At 34.4% G+C, this 22,951-nt stretch overlaps 3 protein-coding genes and 1 long non-coding RNA gene across 5 annotated transcripts; 2 read left to right on the forward strand and 2 right to left on the reverse strand.

Annotated features, from left to right (window-relative positions):
* Positions 1-728: 728 nt before the first annotated feature.
* Positions 729-7,286, reverse strand: LOC134256370 (large ribosomal subunit protein mL39-like). Its single transcript, XM_062739014.1, has 9 exons — positions 7,187-7,286; positions 6,627-6,860; positions 6,352-6,491; positions 6,123-6,225; positions 5,938-6,002; positions 5,120-5,380; positions 3,294-3,368; positions 3,038-3,085; positions 729-807 (listed from the first exon to the last, which is right to left on the reverse strand). The coding sequence occupies exons 1-9, from the start codon at positions 7,254-7,256 to the stop codon at positions 775-777; spliced, it is 1,029 nt and encodes a 342-aa protein (XP_062594998.1). The 5' UTR covers positions 7,257-7,286; the 3' UTR covers positions 729-774.
* A 244-nt stretch (positions 7,287-7,530) lies between these two features.
* Positions 7,531-12,235, forward strand: LOC134256372 (cilia- and flagella-associated protein 45-like). Of its 2 annotated transcripts, XM_062739017.1 has the most exons (10): positions 7,531-7,651; positions 8,236-8,540; positions 8,661-8,805; positions 9,021-9,191; positions 9,298-9,645; positions 9,765-9,872; positions 10,021-10,328; positions 10,518-10,742; positions 10,869-10,954; positions 11,660-12,235. In XM_062739017.1, exons 1-9 carry the CDS (start codon positions 7,649-7,651, stop codon positions 10,933-10,935), a joined length of 1,680 nt encoding a protein of 559 aa, XP_062595001.1. In that variant the 5' UTR covers positions 7,531-7,648; the 3' UTR covers positions 10,936-10,954; positions 11,660-12,235. The 2 variants fall into 2 exon arrangements, with proteins under 2 accessions (XP_062595001.1, XP_062595000.1); XM_062739016.1 differs by lacking the exon at positions 10,869-10,954.
* Positions 12,236-12,352: 117 nt separating this feature from the next.
* On the reverse strand, positions 12,353-22,205 carry LOC134256373 (zinc finger HIT domain-containing protein 2-like). Its single transcript, XM_062739018.1, has 11 exons — positions 22,093-22,205; positions 20,227-20,376; positions 18,145-18,215; positions 16,771-16,821; positions 16,504-16,628; positions 15,669-15,758; positions 15,223-15,339; positions 14,307-14,390; positions 13,962-14,121; positions 12,980-13,132; positions 12,353-12,762 (listed from the first exon to the last, which is right to left on the reverse strand). The coding sequence occupies exons 1-11, from the start codon at positions 22,116-22,118 to the stop codon at positions 12,647-12,649; spliced, it is 1,143 nt and encodes a 380-aa protein (XP_062595002.1). The 5' UTR covers positions 22,119-22,205; the 3' UTR covers positions 12,353-12,646.
* LOC134256364 (uncharacterized) lies at positions 20,980-21,883 on the forward strand. The gene is made up of 2 exons (XR_009989712.1): positions 20,980-21,416; positions 21,604-21,883. It is a non-coding gene; the product is annotated as an uncharacterized LOC134256364 (long non-coding RNA).
* Positions 22,206-22,951: the final 746 nt, after the last annotated feature.

Consider the following 22,951-nt stretch of genomic DNA (forward strand, 5'->3'; position numbering starts at 1 on the left):
AGTTGACAAATTATGAACTGAATATTGACTGGTGCCAAATGTATTACATTCTCATTGGATAGTGTTTAGATTTTTCAGACGTTGATTAATACAGGTTACAAATGTTCTGTATTGTAAGTGTTATCCCTGTGCTATGATGTTTTGTCATTAATTTATTTTGTCATTTACTTTTAATTTAAGAACAGTAAGTTGTCTTGAAAGCTATGATGAGATGTACATCTATCCGTTGCCATGTAATTCACCAGTGCATTCTGTTTAAACTGTTAACTCTTCTCTCTCCTATCCAACTCCAGCTTCTGATTCCAATCATGTATGTATTGTTATGAAAGTGCTCAAATTACTCAATAAATCACAGATTATGTGTTTTGTTACTGTTTCAAATGGGATCACATAGATGTGTTAAAGAACTGAAGGAGGAAAATTGTCTGAGAAATAGGCTTTAAAATTTCGCAATTCATAAAGATATTCAAATGATTCTTTTCTGTGGGAGGTGGAGACCAGTCCTGTGGATGAGACTGTATAAACCAAGGTCCCGTGTCGCAGTAGGTGCTGGCACGAAAAAGATCCATCCCTGCTCAATGGCCCTGAGTGCCAAGTATAGGACAAAATTTGTAGCTCCACCAGCAAGCAGCGGCGTCTCCATGAGTGAGAAATTCTCAAAAGGGATGTTAAACAACATGCAATCAATCATTTCCTTACAACATAAAAACAGACAAGGCAGTTTGAAATAAAATGTAAACAAACATAATTTATTGTAAATCTGTGACTACATTGTTATTGAGATTCCCTGTACGGATCTTCAACACCCTGTAAAATAAAAAAAGAAAATATTATATTATGCGACCTTATGTTCCTTTTCTGGACAATACTGTCTCTCACTGATTCCTACCATCTGAAAAACTAGTGCTATTTTAGACATACTGCTATTTGCTATGTTACATCATGTATTTTTGAATCTGTTGCAGTTTTGCAAAACACTGAACACAGTTACATAATGTGCTGCTATGCCACATCACTAATGTCATTTATGGGGTGTTTTCATAGGGAACAATTAGTACAGTACAAAATGTTTGAGAGCATTTGCTGTAGAGTTGCAGTGTAAGGAGTTATCTTTCTTATCCTAGAGCGGCATATGAGACCAGTATTGTGGATGTGATTTAAACAGAAATCACATGTAGTAGATGCTGCCTGGAAAACAGGCCAAAAGTGTCAAGTACTGGTCTTATTTCATTTGACATGTCTAATACACAACAAGCAACGTAACTCATAAGAGTTATCTATATTTTAAGTTTATATACCTGTACAAAGATTTATTTAAGGAATGTTTTTGAGTTTTGTGTGAGTTATTGGTGTGTGAATCACACAGACTTGTCACGTAGGCATATTTCATGAAGCGCGCTAGCTGAGTGATTCACACACCAATAACTCGCACTAAACTCAAAAACATTCCTTACATTTACATTTTACATGTTTGGAAGTACCAAAAATATACTCAATATTTGAATTTCTCACTGCCCTATATCATTCTTTTACTAACATCGCTGTAGCCTTATTGTGATGTCACGTTGAAGCACATTTCTCCGAGTATATTTCTACACGTGAGTATACACAAAAAAGGTTTTCAAATCAATTTCACAGTTGGCTTACTAGAAAAACACAGCAAATGTAAATATTTAATAATGAAATTGCTTTCTCAATTACATTTTTTTAATTTCATTTTTAGCTCACCTGAGCCGAAGGCAGCTTTTTGATCACATTTTGTCCGGCGTCTGTCTGCTGTCTGTCTGTAAACTTTCACATTTTCGACTTCTTCTCAAGAACCCCTGGGCCAATTTCAACCAAACTTGCCACAAAGCAAAATTCAAGTTTGTTCAAATGAAGGGCCACGCCCTCATTCAAGGGGAGATAATTGGGAATAAATGAAAATTTGGTGGTATGCTTTAAAAATCTTCTTCTTAAGAACCACTGTGCCAGGAAAGATGAAACTTGTATAGATTCAAGTTTGTTCAAATCATGACCCCCGGGGGTAGGGCGGGGCCAAAATGGCCGACCAAAGTTTTACATAGAAATATATAGGAATATTCTTTAAAAATCTTCTTCTCAAGAATGACAAAGCCATAATTCATCATATTTATATGGAAACATCCTCAGGTAATGTAGTTTCAAGTTTGTTCAAATCATGACCCTCGGGGGTAGGGCGGGGCCAAAATGGCCGACCAAAGTTTTACATAGAAATATATAGGAAAATTCTTTAAAAATTTTCTTCTCAAGAATAGCCTAGCCATGATTGATCATATTTACATGGAAGCATCCTCAGGTAGTGTAGATTCAAGTTTGTTCAAATCATGACCCCCGGGGGTAGGGTGGGGCCACAATGGCCGACCAAAGTGTTACATAGAAATATATAGGAAAATTCTTTAAAAATCTTCTTCTCAAGAATAGCCTAACAATAATTGATCATATTTATATGGAAGCATCCTCAGGTAGTGTAGATTCAAGTTTGTTCAAATCATGACCCCTGGGGGTAGGGCGGGGCCACAATGGCCGACCAAAGTGTTACATAGAAATATATAGGAAAATTCTTTAAAAATCTTCTTCTCATGAACAGCCAAGCCATAATTGATCATATTTATATGGAAGTATTCTCAGGTAGTGTAGATGCAAGTTTGTTCAAATCATGACCCCCGGGGGTAGGGCGTGGCCAAAATGGCCAACCAAAGATGAAAGTTTTACATAGAAATATATAGGAAAATTCTTTAAAAATCTTTTTCTCAAGAATAGCCAAGCCATGATTGATCATATTTATAGGGAAGCATCCTCAAGTGTAAATTCAAGTTTGTTCATATCATGACCCCCGGGGGTAGGGCGGGGCCACAATGGCCGACCAAAGGTGCTCAGGTGAGCGATGTGGCCCATGGGCCTCTTGTTTCAGTTTCGGGGTAGAAAACTTGAACCATCTGATCATAGGTAACAGATTAAATGTACCAGTATAAATGCTAAAAATGGAGTGGGTACGATATGTTTATACTTTACTCACCATTCTTTGCGCCCTCTCTAACAGTAATTCATAAGCTTTATAATGTATCTGTAATTTAAAGGAAAAAAATAAATTTCACTTGTATTGCTTAACGTAGAATTCCTTTAAAAATTGTTAAAAAAAAAAAAATGCATGAATGTACATGTATGTTACGGACAAATTGTATGTCTTTATGTTTGTACTGTTGGTTGTCGGTTTGTTACCGACTTACACACACAGACCAAAATTAGAAATTTTCAGAAATAGGTTTATTTACCTGTAATTCTGGAGGCAAGGCTATTCCCTGTACTCTTGTAATGTCACCATTAACTGGACACTTCATTGGAAACACCTGTATAAATAATCATATTCTACATGGACCAATTCTGAGCTTATGATTTTCAAAATACAAACCTTCGTAAGCTAAACAGGAACATCCAATATTATCAGGGTTTTTTTTTTGTAAGCTAAACAAAGGATCAAAGCTAAACAAAGGATCAAAAATATGACCCCTTTCTCCTTTTCACAGATATCAATTTCTTACAACAGGGGCGGATCCAGCCATTTTTGAAAGGGGGGGGGGTTCCAGGGTTCTGTCCTTTTACCCCCCTCCCCCAACATACTCTCAAGCAAAGATTCACACACACACGTATGGAAAGATCTATAAGGTTGAAGATCTGTTTTCCCAGGGATCTTTATACTAATACACTATATAATATTAGTATATAGTCATACCTAATCACTAGTCATGTTACATTATACAATATAGAATTGTAATCAATGTTATCATATTGTAATAATTTGTTCATGCCCCCCGTGGGCCCTTGATTGGTGAATAAACATATATTAAAGCGGCACAGTGAGTCAAAATCATATCTTAATTTTAAGATATCTGTAGCATACAGAGAAAGACTAATGAAAATTTTGAGTATATAGAGAAGATATGACAATTAAACTGCAAGAATTGACTGCACAATGTAAGTGCCGGAAAAACAAAGGTTGTATCTACCGTTTCGTTGTTTCGTATATGTCAAGGTCACGCTACTCTTATTTTTAGCTCAAACTTGTAAACAAAATTCAACTGGAGCATGCAAAGGTGAGAAATATGTTCTAACAACTTTTTAAAAAGATTACATCAAATTTTTTGGTCTACTTATATTCATTCGTGGATACCTGAGACCATGGTAACTATGGAAACTTATTCAACACTTTTCTGCGCAAGCGTACAATAGGGAGGAAGAAGTACCAGGGTATTTAGCAATATTTTCGTTCTGGGGCAGACAGAAATTATTTTTACTTTTATTTTTCCCCATAAAAATTTAATTTGTAGGCTTTGAAACCTGTAATTTTCTGAAACCTAATACTTTAAGGAATTGAACAAAATTTACAGAGGTCATGCGAAAATTCTACATTTGTCAATTTTCCCCTTTGTGCGTCACTGTGCCACTTTAATATATAGGTCCCTGGTTTTACGTCCCTTTTTTTCTTTGAAAAGGTGCCCCCGGTCCGAATAAAAAAAACAAACACATTTCAAAAACTTCTGAAGCCTTAAAATTAAATGGATTTGCGGCATTCCCAAGGAGTACAAAGACTTTTTTTAGAATTTGAAAAAAAAAACTCTTTTGGGGTGGGGTTCGTGTTGGGTTTAAAACAAAGAGTTACATGTTAGTTCCTTTAAAAGATATGATCAAAAAAAGGTACATAAGCAGTCAACACAGCCAAAGATCGCGGGCATCGAATATTAAATTAAACCTCGGAAGGTTCATAACATATATATATAAGATATAAAAATAAGTAGAATATTTTCTACCATTCTCTCAGGATAAAAAAAAGTAATTGTGAAGGTGAATTGAAGCAACTAAATTTGTGAGAATCTATCTATTCAATACATGAGTTAGACGTACAATTATTTATTTTCGGAATACTTTTTATCCCCTCTCTCTCCACTTGGCAAATATTAAAGGGGGGGTTCCAACCCCCGGAACCCCCCCTCTGGATCCGCCAATGTACAATTATTAACAATTACTCAGAATAAATCAAAGTTTGGAGTAAATCAGTAGAGAGGTTTGTTTTGAACACCTAGTCAGATAAGATTTTCCTGACCTTGACAATGTTGTACATGGAGATGAAGAGTGTACTGGCGATGAGTGGTCCTGTAGTGATGTCTACGTAGTCCCTCAGTCTGTACATCGTGACCCTCGACCCAGAGGGAGAGGAAGCGGCTATCTCTGGTATCTGCTTACACTTGTATTCATTGTCTTTAAACATTTCTAAGGCTAACTTCTCATCCACCTCCAGGCGCTCAAAGTGTGACTCCTCTTTAGCTAGACAGCTCCCTATCATAGACATAGCTCTCAGCTCATCCTGCAAACATTAAACATCATAACATTAACATGGCTAGACAGCTCCCTATCATAGACATACTGTATACAGGCTTATTTTCGCCCTTTTGCACTTGAGAACAATTTTGCCCAATTTTAAATTCGCCCAGTCATAGTTCTGTTTAAGAAATTATGCAGTGTAATTTGAATTTGCCCCGTTTTAAATTCGCCCAGTCATGAATAGAGCGAAAGGGGCGAAAATAAAACGGGGGCGAAAATTTCCCTGGATACAGTAGCTCTGAGCTCATCCTAGAAACATTAAACATCATAATATTAACATGGTTAGACAGCACACTATCATAGACATAGCTCTCAGCTCATCCTGGAAACATTTTAAACACAGTAATATTAACATGACTTTTTTGTGATATTTTCTATGGTATATCATTCTGTATATTCATTAAAAGAGTGATCAATTTTGATTCATTTTACCATCCAAATCAAACTATGATCTTGCAAAATTTAATTACATGTAGACATAAGTGCATTACAAACTGAGAGAAATGTGTTTGGAGAAGTGAATGGTCAACTGAAACTCACTGGTAATGGTTGCCAGGAATTCATAGATCCTAGGTCAAGGTCACAGCAAAAATAGCCATCTTCAACTAATATTCAGAAATAAATAAAGGTAAAATAAGAAAACATGAATTCAACAGCAATCTCTACAGACTATATCATATTTTTCTTGAAAAAATTAGAAAAACAAAACATTTTAAAATCTTTACCAATTGGGTTATTAGGAAACTGTATTACATTAACTCTGTGTTCATCTTTATATGCACGATCAAATACATAGCCAATTAAAAATGATCCAGTTCTCCAGAATGCCTGTAAATAAATAAATCAGAAATATGATCTAACATAGCCTACTACAGAAGGCATACATATAGCATCTGCTCCACAAAATATGAAACTTAGAGGGAAAATATTCATATCATACTCAGTCAAAATTACCTTGTTTAATAACCCTGGATCGCTGTCTCGGAATTTCAAAAACTGCAGAGAACAGTCTGCCTCCAGTGGTCGGTGCATGTCCCACACCTCTCCATTTACCAAAGCTAGGGCTGCTAAAGTTCTGATGTTAGATTTCATGTCTACAAGAAAAGTGCACTGTACATGTAAGTCACCCTGAAATACTGCAATGACTACCTAAGACATGTATTTTGAATGGTTTAAAGCAATGTGTATATACAAATTTTTTCTTCATCATTTACAACAAGAAAACTCACGCATAGCACAATTATTTGGGCTTGATAAGTCCTTATTCATGTAGAGTGTACAATTTTCAGGAATTCCGGTGTATTCAACATTGATCTTTTCCACTCTTCGGATCAAAGACAATTGTCTTTTCTTTTCCTCTGAAAACATCTGATTTCTCATTGCTCTGATGTCAGAGTTTGTCTTGCAGGTGTCTGAGGTATTAGTGTTCTCCTCATGTTTTAATACTTTAGTGCTAAGTCGTCCTACACAAACAAAACAAAATTGTTTATGAAATCTTTGGTATTAATTGTTATTTCTGTCAAGTGTTAATAAGATTCAACATGAAGGATCTCAAAAACAGCAAACTTGAATAGTTTTTAATGAAATCAATAGTATCACAAAAACATCAAAATTTCACCCAACCCGAATTTGCCTCAAAAAGAGTGTCCTGTCCTTCTTCTTCTTTTTTTTTTAATACATGCACATATCGATACTATATATTTACATTAACTTCTAGTGCTCGAAGGTTACCAAACTTGGAGCAGAATTTGTTAATTAACAAGTGTGTTTCTAAATGTTAAATACTTACTGCAGAAGGATTGGCGTGGAATGCCTCCAAAACTTCTGACTTTCATCAAAGCACAGCATGTGGATGTCATTTTGTAATTTTTCAATGTAAATTAAAGGCAAGGTTCATGTGGTAAAAAAATTCCTTTCTGCAAACGCAAGAGAGATGCCGAGTTTTAAACTTTGTTAAATTGTACATAAGAAGCAATGACATTTTTGGATCTTTAAATTAAAAAAAAAAACCATTTCTCATTTATTTTGATGATAAGTTAACTATAACATGATTCAAATAAATGTTGAAAATATATTCAACACTGCAGGAAGTTATTATGTACAATCTATCAAACATTTTTGTATGAGTTATCGTCCTTTGTTACCGACCGCCATTGCGTAACCATAACTACCGACTGTAAATAGCAGCAGGTAATGTCACAATAAAGTGAAGGGGTATCGAAAAACAGTGTAGGAACAGCATTTATACAATATGGTAAGTATTCTTTTTATTTTATATTTTTAAATAAGAACTAACTAAATCTAGAAGCAATCGAAATGAGTCTGTAAATGATATCTATGATAAATAAAATGGGTTGCAGTGCAGGCACGTTCTGATAAATCATTTGTTATTCACAGCCATAATTCTAACTAGAATATCGTGATTTGGTCTACTTTGAGATAAACCAGTCTGATCTGATTTTTAAAAGTTGATAAATAGATAAATCGATAAAATTATAAAAGAATCATTTAAAGTTAATAAAACTCCTTCAAAATTTACGTTTATTTCCCTTTAATTTACAGATTTGCATTGGATATAGTCAAAGACTATTTTAAAACTTAAAATTTAAATGTGATATATTTTTTTCTTGGGGTTGTTCTCCTCAGATTAAGGAAACAAATGACTGTATTTTGAAGTAATGAAATCAATATAGTGCGTTTTACTTGTTTTCAAAATTTTCATTCAAATATCTACTGATTTAGTTATCAAGTACAATTTTAAACCTAGCATGATGAAATGTTATGAAAACATCGGTTATACTTTTATAAGCATTACTATTAATGTATTTTAACTTTCAGCCTGGCAGTGCAATTTCTGCGGCAGGAAGTTCCGCTTCCTCATCATCCTCAAGAAGAGCAAAAACACGCAATTACAGAGTTGTTAGTCACACATCTCAGGTGGATGAAACATTGTTTGGTGCCCCTAACCATGTTGGACAGAGAAATCAAATGTTAAAAGAAAAAATGGAAAATGTAAGAGATGAGGGGATCTCCATTGAAGATCTTGCCCGAGAAAGAAGTGCAAAGAGGAAAAATTCAAAAAGGGGCAAAAGTGACAAAGAAACAGTTCAAGTTATAACAAAGGATCTAATTAGAAATCTAGTGTAAGGATCCACTTCAGTAGTCACATCTTACAAAGTATTGATACTAACTGTTAAGTTTGTGAAAGTATTTCTTGCAAACTATTTGGTTACTGCTACACTGTATTTTTTTATTTTTGACAGTGTCCCTGGTGAGGACCCCTCTGGGCAGTCCATCATTCTCCCGCGTCACGAGTTTTACAGGATGGTGATGGAGGCTCAAGTCAAAACAAAGGAACAGAAGGAAGCCGAAGAAGCTGCCATTAAAAGACAGAAAGAGGAAATGATGGTAATTACAGTACCAATCTTCAAAAACTTACTCATTGCACACTTAATTCTTTTACTGACAGTTGTCTTATTTTGTAACCAAAGAAAATATTTTACATTCTGTAACTTTCATAGAATAATAATCTTTTACAATTATTAACATTCAGACAACAAAAAAAACAAAACTTTTCATCAATGCAAGTCATCGCTATTAAAAATTGTTTTTATGATACTTAGGAGGCCAGTCAACAGAGAAAGAATCTGATGAAACAGAAAGATATGGAGAGAAGGAAAAATGAAAAATTAAATGATTTAGAACAAGAGGCCAAAGAGAATGCTGAACATTTGTTGTCCAAGGCAAATGCCATGAGACAGGAGCAAGAAGATGAGATTAAACATTTAAATGAGGTATGGACTTAAAAAATAGTTAAAAGGATCTCCTTAACTTTTGTGAGCAAAAAAGTTAGCATTTCTATATAAAATTCAGATAAGTCACCTTAATTTTACTTTGTAGCTTATTCTTAATGCAAAATGCCACGCCATCAGAGATGCTCAGATTCTGGAGAAGAAGCAGATAAAGGGGGAGATGATGGAGGAGGATAAGAGATTGGACGTGATGATGGAGGTCGACAGACAGAACGCCATCGCCATCCAGGAGGAGATCGAGAAGAAGAGGAAGGGGGAGCGACTCCTGGGGGCGGCCAAACTGCTGGACCAGATCCAGGAGAACGAACAGGAGAGACTGTTTGATTTGGAGAGGAAGGACCAGGAGAACATACAGATGCAGAAATATATCGAAAAAATGATGGACGAGGATAAAGTGGCTCTGGAGAAGAAGCACGCAGAGCAGATGTCACTAAGGGTAAAAATGATTTAAATTAATGGTAATCTATCTTTCTGTATATGACACAGGATAAAGGGAGGTAACTGACAGAAATTAAATACATTGTGCTACATGTTTCCTTTATTTCTTGTCATCAGGAGGACTTGAACAAAGCCAATGAAGATTTGTTGCGAAGACGGGAAATCAAAAAGGAGCAAGAAGTAGCAGAGGAACAGAAAGTTGTAGAATACATGAAGAAGAAAGCAGTAAGTTTACGTTTGCTTTCAGTACTAGACTTGTTGTATCAAGGAAATGCTTCACTTGAAAAATATAACACAAGTTTTCTTCATTTATAAAAATACAAAAAGATATTTTGAGGTCTCATACATCTATTTATTTGTCTTCATTGATTAGGAAAGAGAAGCTGCATTTGAAAAGGAACAAGAAAGAATCAGGATTGAGAAGGAGAAGGAAACTGCCAGATTACGAGCCCTTCAGGAGCGTGCTCGTGATGAGCAAGCCGAGCGTGATGCCCTTCGAGCCAAGAGAGCCCAGGAACAGGCCGAGAGAGAATGGAGGAAGAAGGAGGCAGAAGAGGCCAGAAAGAAGACAGAAATGGAGAGTGCACTCATTCAAGCTCGCTCGCAGCAAATGCAACAGAAAGAACACTTCCTGGCAGTCCAGGCTCAGAGAGAGCGAGCCGAGTTTGAGAGAGTTCTTAGGTATGGAAAACATTTTATCAGAAATGTATGCACGTCTCTCTATAAGTTAATGCACACCTTAAATTGTCATTTAAAACAAAAAAAAAATGCACATATTTAAAGTATAAGTCTTAGTCTTCCTTTTTCTTAAATTGAAAAAATCCCAATTTGAAACACAAAATAATTGCTTTTTATTTTGTTAAAATGTAGAGCTCAGAAGGAGTTGGTGGAGAAGGAGAAGAGAGAGGAACAGGAGGCCAGTAAGAAGAAGCTGCTTCACGCTGACGAAGTCAGGAAACAGATCCGTAACAAGGAGCAGGCCCGTGTCCTCGAGAGGAACGCATTCTTTGAGGAGGGCGTGAAGTTAGACGAGGAGGCCCGAGAGAGGAGGCAGAAGTTAGAGGAAGTCAAGAAAAAGAAGCTGAATGAATTAAGGTAAGCAGAAAAACGGAAGCAAAGTTGTACACTTAAGTATGTCAAGTCATGACTACAAGAATCTGTTTTAAAGTGCTTTGGAGATCCTCTCTATTTAAAGAAATATATTTTTTCTTTGTACCACAGAGATGCAGGCATTCCAGAGAAATATATAGGTCATGTTGCTCACAAAGTCAATGTGACTGTTGCATAAGTCTAGCAACCTCAAGCAGGTGTGGCAATATTGCAAAAAAAGCTTGGTTGTTCTTGTCATGTTTGTTCACGTTAATTTCTTTCAGAATACTCTTTACAAAAATGTTGAGATTTTTAAACTTTGAAAGTATTCTGAAAGCAGAGCACTCAACACACTCTTAATGCACACAAATATTACTTTTTAAAATCTACATCTACAACTATATGCTATATAATTTCACAGAACAAATTCTTCATTATAGCTGTGTTAATTTTAAATTGTGTTGAGAGTTCTGTTTTTGAGTTTGCTGTGAGTTGTGCTACACAAGAGATGCCAATCCCTTTGTGCAGAATAACGTTTTTGTTGCTTGTTGCTTTGCTGTGTTATATTGATGAGACAATCCACAACAATGAACATGCTTAACAGACTGTGGTGCCAGTAGTGTGAATCATTGTGTTTTAGTGTTAAGCCACCATACTATAGTACATGCTCTATGATTAAATTTTGTTGTACATATACATCTAGTTTTAGAAATGTTAAAAGCTAGTACACTGTACATAAATTCTTGATTTATATTAAAGTGATTTGGTAATCATTGGGCAAGAAAAGAAACCATGCAACAGAAAAAAGTTCGAAAGACAACAAAAGTTAAACTTTACAGTTATATACAGTATACCAGAACCTGTACAATATACTGTGAATTGTTTCGTTTTCTGGTTCTAATACTGTTATTTTTACTTGACAGGGCGGCTGGCATCCCAGACAAATACTTAGCTCAAGTGGAGAGGCAGGTCAATCAACCTCAGCATGTCTGTACTTAACTACGATTATAACCGTGGACAATCTCAGAATGTTCATATTGTGGGGGGGAGATAACTCTGATTGGCTGTAGTGTCATTCATCATCTGTGATAAATATATTTGTTTTATTTTCATTCAGGATTCATTAATTTTAAATAGGAAGACTGGATTTTGAAATTAGAAAGTGACTGGCATTTATATGTTATTGAGCAACTGTTTTCAGTGAATGTTATTTTTGTTTTGTTGAATAGTATATTCATTTATTTGTTACGTGTCACCTGATGTCGTGTTCTGATAAGAATCTGAACGTGAGACCAAGAAACATATTTAAAACCCCTCTCCATCTCAACAGTGCTAATTATCTAATATCTGCACATACAAGTTCCAGTGTGTTGTCACTGTATTTTGATATCCCTTTTAAAATCTTGGTCTAAACATGACAATGATGTATTTAATTATTTGTAAATACAATAAATCACTGTTGATATTTATATATTATATAATAAACTGATGTGAATAAATTGACTTAAATTTATTTTTATAATCTCTGTCTAATTTTATACAGAGTATACTGGAATAGAGACCTTTGAACAGGAAAATGTCATATTTAACTGAAATTATACATGGATATGAATAAAACTTTCTTCCTGTAACAAATAATAGTTTATTTATGCTCTGTAAGAGAATTTGATGCATTTCAATAGAGCCAAAATAATGTTTGGTAGGAGAATCAAATGCACTTCAATACAGAGTCAAAATAATAACATGCCATCCTTTTGCATTAGTTATTTTCCCTTCCTTGAATGCAAAGTTAAGAGGAATCTATGTTCATAAGCTGGAGCACTAGGAATTTTGTTTTGACTCCATGTGTGGGATAAAGTACTGAGGATTGCATGAGTTCCTCCAATGTCTTTATCTCTCTATCTGAATGACTATGTCAGCTCCTCTATCAATTTACTCCCTGTGGGAGGGGGACGCAACTCTGTTAGGTTCCTCGTGACGCTCTCTTTGACCTGATTGGTTTCTTCTAACTCCTCAATGAGGCGACCTGCGAGTAGCAATGGTCTTATTTGATATATTTTCATTATTGATTCAACAAACATGTTGACATGAAACTCATATAGAATGAAAACTATGTGTTATCAGATTCAAACACATACTAAAGTACACAAGTGTACGTATCGGCATTAAAATTCTTAATATCGTTATGTAAACAAAGACGCATGAGATCTGCAACATCTGTCTGGGTATTTTTTCAAACCTACTGTATTCTAGCCTGAGCTCTGGCAAGACAGACAGAAGGGCCATTCCACATTTCTGGCACCAGGCCAGGTAGAACTCCACCTTCTTTATCCCCCGGTACAGTAGCTGCTTCTCCTCCCCGGTATCAGAGGAGGCCGCCCTAGATAGCTTGATATCTGTAAGAGGAAATATATGTTATCAAAGTGGTGCTATCTCCATGAGTCCTTCTATTAACAAGAGGCACATGGGCCATAATGTAAACATGAGTCAATATGGCCCTGCTCTTCAACAGCAATTTTTTTTTTTATGATTAATCTTATGTAATGATTCTTATTATGACCCAACCCATGACTTGAACAATCTTGAAGCTACACTATCTGAGGATGCTTCCATATCCATATGACTTTCATATATCATGTCTTTGTTTTTGTGAGAATTTTAAAAGATTTGGCCCCACCCTATCCTGGGGGGGGGGACAAATTTGAATTTACAATACCTAAAGATACATGAACATTGTAGATCTAAATCCATATCATTATGACTACCAGTAATCATGGTTTTGCTGTTCTTGAGAAGAAAATATTTAGAGATTTTTTTCTGTATGTTCCTATGTAAAACTTTGATCTGCCATTGTGACTGCACTTAACTTGACGGCCATTTTTGAATAAACTTAAGTTTTACACTTTAAAAGTTACAGGTAAATTCCAACTAGTGGTACTGAAAAGAATATTTTTATAAGATACCACCAAATTTTTACTAAGCCTTTTATTTTATCCCATTGAAAGATGACATGGCCTTTCAATTGAACAAAATTGAATTTCCTTTACCCAAGAATGCTTTGAAGCAAGTTTGGTTGAAATTGTCACAGTGGTTCTGAAGAAGAATCGGAAATTAGAAAATAAGAAAACGTTACAGTCAGCCAAATTCCACTCAAAGATAATTGCACGTTATAATAATTAACAACCAGATCATTTGATCAGGTCTGAGTGCTGCATGATATGTTACCTTTCTTGTACTGACTGTGACATTTCTTTAGAAGCTTTAAGATATCTGAAATGGCCGCCATAACAAATCTTTGATCCTCCCCTCCACCTGGACCTTGTAGAATCTTGACAACATCGTCCACCAGACCGATCAAAAAATCCTGGGATTGCTGACATTCCCTCTACAAGAAACAAAACAATGTAGTTCAACTTTATAAATTATTCTTCTAAAAAAAGATAAATTTACCCAAATAAACTTGAAAATATTTATGTTCGCTTACAACTTATGACTTTTCATAATGAAATTGTCATTGTTAGATGTTATATGAAGAGGGAATTCATCTGATGGAATCTTATTGATACTCACATTAGCCATACAGAGCTGTACTGCTTCACTAGGACTACTACAGACAGAATTATTGGTCAGCACATCACTGGCATTCACCAGTTTCTGAAAGTCGGTATTTAATTAATCAGGTTAAAAATTTCCAAGCAAAGATTTATTAAACATCACAAATTAATTGTACATATATGTACATAATATGGGAAAATGTATGGATATCAAATTTCAAATGCAAAATGTTATGCTCAAAGTTATTTCAAGTAATGTGAAAAAATATGGGGAAAATTCGTATCAGTTTAAAGGAGTTTTTTTCTAGTTACCATGTATATTCTTATATTCATTTTATCAAGTAAAAATGTTATTTTTAGCGTAAAGGTCACAGTGAAGGTCACAAGGTCATTAATCTTGATGTCATTTGAAAGATCTTGATTAGTAGAATACGCATACCAAATATGAAGTCTCTATCTTTCATGGTTCAAAAGTTATGGTGAAGGTTCAAAAAAGCTATTTTTAGCATATAAGACACAGTCAAGGTCACAAGGTCAAATGAAAGATCTTGATTAGTGAAATATTTACCAAATATGAAGTCTCATCTTCCACGGTTCAAAAGTTATGGTGAAGGTAAAAAAAAAAGAGCTTTTTTTATATTCATCACAAGGTTTACCTTGGTGTCATGTGAAAGCTTCAAGTGGAAACTTTACTTTTACCAAAGGAAAGTTTGCAAAAAAAACCCTCTATTTTTAGCATATAGGTCACAGTGTCACAATGAAAGAAATTGCATACCAAATATGTCATGGTTCAAAAGTTATGGCAAAGGTTAAAGTTTACTGACAAACAGACAGACAGGACAAAAACAATATACGCCTCGGATCTTTCGATCCGGGCGCATAAAAACTTTACACCAAGAAATGGAAACATGCAATAAATTGAGTCATCTTACGAGAGCGGCTTCCTGCGGGCAGTCCCAGTGTGTACCGTTATACAGGCGACAGACAAACACATAGGCATACAGGACATTCACTATGTTGTTCCTGATGTCAGCTGATGGCTTGGATTTCTAAGGAAGATAAACAAAATCATAATCTCTTCTCTTCTTTTTACATCTTTATTCTAATAAAACAAATTATGCATGTATGATTATATCCATGAAGATAAACAGAGATATACTGTGATTTAAGAAAGTTCAGAAAGATTGACAAGCATCTGCAGGCAAATTGAAATTCTGAGCAGACCATGCAGAGAGCAAATAAAAGTTTCTGTTAACCTGTGTTTTCCTAAAAAAGAGATTGTTGTTCTATGAGAGCTTTTTCCATGTTTCACTGATATGCATTAAATCTGATACCCCGATCACTGCATCAAACCTGAATCCCTGCCTTAGTACCTTACCGTAAGTAGTTTAGAGATGTCTGGTATTTTCTGTATCACTGCTGGAATTTGAGTTTCCTTAACACTGTCTACTTCACTTATCTTCTCCTCCTACAGAAAGCAAACAACTGAACATTGTAAACATGAAAAGTAAAATTTAAAGCAAATGAATTTTAGAAAGAAACAAGATGTGTTTGTGAAACACTATGCCCCCGATGGTAACACAACTCTGGAGTGGGGCGTAGACTGAGGTGGTATACACTTACCCTTGACAGCACAATTGTTATGGGCTAGGTTAAAGTTAAAAACAGACAGATAAACATACATGTACAGACATGACAAAAACAATATACCCTGTGATCTTTCGATCTGAGGGCATAAAATGTAAGCTCATTCCAAATTCAAAACTGGCCCCAAATTAAATCATTTGATCATTATCTTTTTGATTTGTAGCAAACACACTATCAAATCTTGCCTTCAAGTATGCTAACCTACTGTCTCCTGTTTTTACATACTGTATACAGGGTTATTTTCGCCCCGTGTTATTTTCGCCTTTTTGCACTTGCAAACAGTTTTGCCCCATTTTAAATTCACCCAATCATAGTTCAGTTTAAGAAATTATGCTGTGTAATTTCAATTCGCTCCGTCTTAAAATCGCCCATTCAAGAAGAGGGCGAAAGGGGTATACCCCCTGGATACAGTATATGTATAAATGTTATACAGTTTAAATTCAGTTACAGAGTAGCTACTTTAAAAGTTGTACACTTTGCTGAAATTATATAAGGTTAGTAAACTGACTACAATTCCATATACATTTATAAACAGAATAATGTAGAATTCAAGATGCTAAAAATACCTTGACATTCCACCATGGAGTCCAAATTTCCACAAGGTTACCAAGGTGACCATCCTTGACCATTTTATTGAACTGTGCCTTCTCTTGGTCAGTCAGTCTGTTCCAGATCTGGTCTGTGTCTGTATCTGTAATTAAAGACTTAGGTTTTATGGTCAAGCTTAAATATGATTGCTATAATAAACATAATGAAGAAAGTATGTTATAAATATTCATTTTTTAAAGAATATCTTAAAAGAAGCTGATACAGCAAGAAGTACAGGGTGTTACCTAAATTAAGTCCTGTCAGGCGCTCAGAGAGTTCCTCACACTCCTCCACCTCTAAAACAGAAAACTACTTACATGTATAATAGTGTGACAAACTGTACTATTACTTTTCAATAAATTCATTGGAAGTTTTGAATCACTGTAGCAAAGGCTTCTCTGTTTTCGTTTTAAGAACTTGAATAGAATCTGACTTTTTTAAAAAAAAAATGTATACCAACAATATCAACTACATAATCTTTACCAACCATGAATTATTTTTTAAATCTTTGTCACAAGTTTTATTTATGAAAATATCCTTTTACTACTACTGGATTTTCTATATCACTTTAACATCATGAAGGATAGATAAGGCCATCCTTAAAAAAATGTTTGTTTGGAATTGCCGCCTGAAGGTTTTCAGACACAGGAGGGAGGGAGGGAAATTATTTTTTTTTTTTTAATTTAGAAAAAATTGAATTTTTTGATAAAAATCTCAGTAAACAGTAAATACATTTTTTCTGACTTTAAAAAAATATCTACAACCAACAACAAAAAACCCACATAGTTTTACATAGATTTCTACACTATATTTCAGTGTTTTGAATTGTATGGTGCATGTGATACAATGTAATGGGCAAAAAAAAAATGATTAAATAAAAAAAAAATCTTTCTACTTTTGATCTGACAATAAAATTTTTTCAGGAGGGGGCATTTCAATGAGGTGGGAGGCAATTCCAAACAAACTATAATTTTATTTTGGCCTAACATATTATTACAGACTATTGGAAATCCTCCGTGTGACACTCTGACCTTTACAATTTATCTCTGAGAGGGTTACAAACACTGATTCGGAAGTGAATGCCTTCAAATCTCTTCATAATTTTGCTATGTCTTTTTTAATAATATGAATTTTTACATGTTTGCTCTTTATGCATATTTCTAATGGTTTTAATTGCTAGATAGCATGTGAGGATATTAAACTATTTGTTTTTTCTGGAATACTTAAGGAATGAAGCTTATTTCAACTTATGTTATCCGATATAACATAACTTGGGGTAGTTTACGCTCTATAAATTAGTGTAAACTGTCCCAATTTAAGTTTTGTTATATCGGATAACATAAGTTGAAATTAGCTTCATTTCTTATAATTTAATTTCAGTGTAGACAATGAGACAATATTTCCTCCGGAAAAAGGCTTCAAATTGAGCAATATTTTAAAAGTAACGTCAAGCGGAGTAATACGTTTTTGACGTAACTCATTGTGACGTAGGCAAGTTATGTTATACAAAATGTTAAATGTTCCTCTGAATGATTCAGCCAATGAAATTGCTAGATACAAGTGAAATTAAATTATTGTAATATGTGAAGAATAAGGTATATGTTAATTGATTACATTACCCAATTCATTATCTGCATCTTCTTTTTCTAATCGGTCAAGCATTTCCAACATTTTTTGTTTTTCTTCAGAGCTGCAAAAATCATACAAATATTTGATCAAGATATCCAAATCTATTGTTAAACTATGTTCCCCTTTTAAGGCCTCTATTCTCCCCTTTTAAGGCCGAATTCTACCCTTGGGGCCATGATCTGATCAATCTAGTCGACCAAAACTCAGAAAGCTTTGAAATAAGCTTAATCTTATCTGGTCCAGTGCTTCTCAAGAGAAATTTTTAAATAACCTGTGCCCCAATACTGCTTTTCTTTCTGTACACTGTCACTTGCCAGTTGGATCAAATTGAGAGACAAAATATAAACATGATAAAACAAGGAAATTCAAAGAATTGTGGTCCCCCGCTTTCAGTGTCTTTGTGGGTGAGATGTCAAATATGAACGCCATATCATGTGTCATTTAGAAATTATAGCCAAAGTCGATTTTTTTTTTAAATTAAGTCAATCGTGAAGGCCAAAGCATATGAAAGCCCCATCTCCTCTCAGTCAAAAGTTAAAAGGAACAAAATGCATTTGTGAAACACTGATGACACCGTATGGCAACAAAGCGAAGATTAAACTTTTCTTAAAAACACATTAAATACCGGTATTTTGGTACCCAAATTTTAAAAAGTAGGTCAAACTCAAAGATCAAGGTAAAAGGGTCAAAGTTCTTGGTATCCAATGAAAGGTCTTCTCACATGGATTACTTATGTAGAGTATGAAACCCCTAGCCCTTACCATTCAAAAGTTATGGCCAAGGTTAAAGTTTTTGAAAAATGGGTCAAACTCCAAGGTCAAGTTCAGAAGCCAAAGTTCTTGGGTATCCAATGAAAGAACTTCTCACAAGGATTACATGTGAAGTATGAAAGCCATATCCCTTACTGTTTTAGAGTTATGGCCAAGGTTAAAAATTTTCATAAGTACGGAAATCTCCAAGGCCAAGGTGAAAAGGTCAAAGTTGTTGATATCCCATGAAAGGTCTTACCACAAAGAATACATATGTGAAATATAAAAGCCCTGGTACATGTATCTACTGTTCAAAAGTTATTGCCAAAGTAAAAATTTAATTTTTTTGTGTAAACAGTCAGGGGTGTGATTGAAATCCATCATTTTTAAAAATGATGATTTTCAGTCATTAAATTGATTTTTAATAATGATGGAAATTCATCATTTTTTAGTAAAATGATGAAAAACAGTCATTTCTATTTTGAAATTTATTTTAGAAATAGAGTTATCTCTGATATTAAAAATGACTGTTTTTCATCATTTTTTATCAAGTTGTTAGGTCAGGGCACTTAATTATCTCATTAGTTTTACGGGGCGCACTAAATTATTTTGGTGTCAATTACTTGTCAAGATGTTTCTCTACACAAGGGTCTATGGCAGGATAGTGTACTATATCTAATTACTGTAGTAAATGGGATGGGAAAATTGACTTGAGAATGGAAATATGATGAAAAGACGTCATATTTACAAAAATCAGAAAATTGTGTACATTATATACTTAGAAGAAATGACCATTATCCATCATTTTCAAAAATGACTGATTTCAGTACCACCCCTGACTGGTAAAAGTGGGTCAAACTCCAAGGTCAAGGTCATAAGGCCAAATTTGGTGGTATCCAAAGAAAGGTCTTGTCACAATTAAGGAATACACATGCGAAATATGAAAGTCATAGCTCCACTAAATCAAAAGTTATGGGCAAGGTTAAAGTTTTTGTGACGGACGGAGAGACTGACAGACAGACGAATGAGATTTAATGTCCACTAGCTTTCGCGAAAGTGGGGGACAAAAATGTGGATATCTTCTTTATTCATAATGTGAAAGTTAATTAAGGTTATTATCAGCAATGTAGTATTCCTTCAGAATCCTTCTAAATTACAAGGAAATCCATACACCACTTCTATAGAGAGTTGTACGGACAGATTATTCGTTTCAGAAAAATGACATTAGAATCAGATAGAGACTATCAAACCAAGGAAAGGAAAATGTCAGATATTTCAAACAAACATTGGTTACTTGGTCAGATAGAGACTATGGAGTATTACCTTACATCCTCATTCTCTAAAGCCTCCATACAGCAGTCTTTATAGAAAGCCTCGGAGCAATCCGTGTGTAGTTCATCTCTGTAACACGTCAGTCCACAGTATCTGACATTACAGCGAGGGCATGTGTACTTCACTTCATCTTTCTTGCATCTTAAACATGTTATAAAAAGAGTCAATTTTTAAAAATGAATTTATTTCAATTGTGTGAAATTTTCCAAATAAAAATACTCTCAAAATTCAATTAAATTTTTTGTGATTTTTTTTTAAAAATGTTTGAAATGTAAACAGGTAAGTAAAATTTCAATTTTAATCTTTACAGAAACTTTTCCTAGTCGGTAAAAGAGTTTTAAAAATCATGTTCTTTGTAATGTGTATAATACGACTATAAATAAAATTTACTTACTTACTTTCTTCTTCACTAAACTACTTACAGACATCTAACGTAACTAACAGACTTAAAGATAACGTGTCTGACATTACTGATTAGTGATTACTCACTATTAGTATGTAGCTAAAACATGACAACATACCTGTCAACTCTCCCGAATTTATCGGGAGTCTACCGATTTTTAACCATCCCTACCGACTGTCTAACGATTTTTTTTTAAACTGCCGTTTCTACCAATTTTGAAAAATTCCGGATTTTTTACCTACTTGGGTTCGTAAAATACCGACTAGTCAACACAAAAATGGAGGCCATGCAGTGTTTATATCGGTAGCTAATCTGTTTATTGCCACTGATAACAGGTAATCAACAAGGTGTCAACTATGCTAGCAGATGTAATTGCAGTTGTAATTGCTCCTTATTCTCATTAAAAGTGTATATTATCAAAGACAGAGATGCCAGATGTGGAAATTTTTACAGAACATGACGGTAAAGAACGATATGGAAGTACTTGATACTTTGCTGCAAATAAGTTTACAAGTGCCTAAGACAAAACTATTATTCCATAAACAATACAGTGATCAGGAAAGGTGTGGCTACAGTACTCTATTATTAATTTAACAGGAGAGGGAACAAATTTCATGGAAGCTAACATAAATGTTCAGAGTCAGCTGAAGATTTCCCAACAGATTTTGAGATTCGATGACTTAGTAAATCCTGCATCAACATATAACAGCCCCTGAAACTACAGAGCAACAAGACAGTGTCTTTAGAAGACTTCTTTAAATTTACAAAGCTAAACAGGGTAATGCATTTCTAAATTGAAATATAAAATAAGCACATTAGAACATTACTAAAATAAAGTATATTTAAAAATTTCGATATATGTTATGAGATTAAAAGAAAAAAAATACAGGGTATTTCATTCATACTATATTACACATTATTTTAAGAATGTAAGCATGAAGTTTTGACAATTATTTCAATTTCAGATCTTTAAATCAAGGATACAACTCATGTCCCTTAGACTTAGTGAGAAAAATCCATTCATCCATCTATTAAAAGCTTGAAACTCAAGACTGTCTGCAGAACTTTATTAATTTTTCTAATTGCCAAGTTAAACTACAGCATTTGCCATGAATTTTATTTAAATGATGCTCTTATGGACTGGCAGAATAGATAGTGAACATAAAATTTTATAATTTCAAAATTAATTCACATTGTACAAGTTTCTAAACAATGTATGAATAAACAGTAAATTTTATGAATTAATGATGGTGTTAATATTAATATTAATAAAGTTTTATCTTGTTGTTTATTTTTGTTCTATGAAACAGTGAAACGCGCGATGACTTTTTGTATTTGCAAAAGGTCGTCGCGCGTTTTCTCCCCCGAAAAATTTTGGCCATGTTGACAGGTATGTGACAATGATTTCTAAAACTATTTCAAGAACAATAGTTCTTTAAAATGATATAACTCACATTTCACACATACTCTTTCTCTCCATCTTTGAAAATACTATTACTATTTAAAAACGTTCAGAAAACGATCCTCAACCGTCAACGACAACATTCCAGGACGAGAAATCAAAGCGAAAGTGAAAGTAAATAATTGTCAATTTGCACAGCGTATTATTCGATTATTCTAAATAGCCACTCGTTCCAAACAATTTCGAGAAACATTTCCAAACCAGTAAATCTGTTTAGAAGAAAAAAAAATGATATTCAGAAAAACGCATAGATCCAACAAAATTGGTCGTCAGGAATAATGCCTTTGATCACAAGCACCTGACGAATGGATGGTGTACTGTGGTAATTTGGTATATACCTGGCCAATCTCTAAATCATCTTATCACCCGATATCGAAATGTAAGAATGATAGACTAGGAAATCATGTATTTTTGATAAGTTTTTGTGTCTAATAAAAATTCTCAGTAGCTAGGGCCAGTAGGGGGTGGGATACACGTACCATCCGTGTGCCAGGTGCCTGTGCCTTCGATAATCTTGAATGTAATATAAGGAGATAACGAACAGAATTTAAAGCCCAGAAGTCCATTTAACATTACAAATTAGGACCAGAGTAAACACGGACCTCCAAAACATCAGTGGTGGAATCAGATGCCATGGAGGAGTGAGCAGTCCCTGCCGATTAGACACTCGATCCCGCCAAGTGCTCCTTGCTTGTCACGATTGGGAAAAAACGGAAAAAGTGCATAAATAATGGCTTTGCCAATAGGCTAGTATGAAAAAGGCCAGTCAGCATTTGAATTCATAATAAATTATATTTGCTGACACGATAATTTATTATTTCGACTATATAGATACGAAATATAATGTCTTT

This window comes from Saccostrea cucullata, unplaced genomic scaffold (assembly GCF_032062105.1).
Source record: "Saccostrea cucullata isolate Sc308-1 unplaced genomic scaffold, CSIRO_AGI_Scuc_v1 ctg4784, whole genome shotgun sequence".
Lineage (NCBI taxonomy): Eukaryota > Metazoa > Mollusca > Bivalvia > Ostreida > Ostreidae > Saccostrea > Saccostrea cuccullata.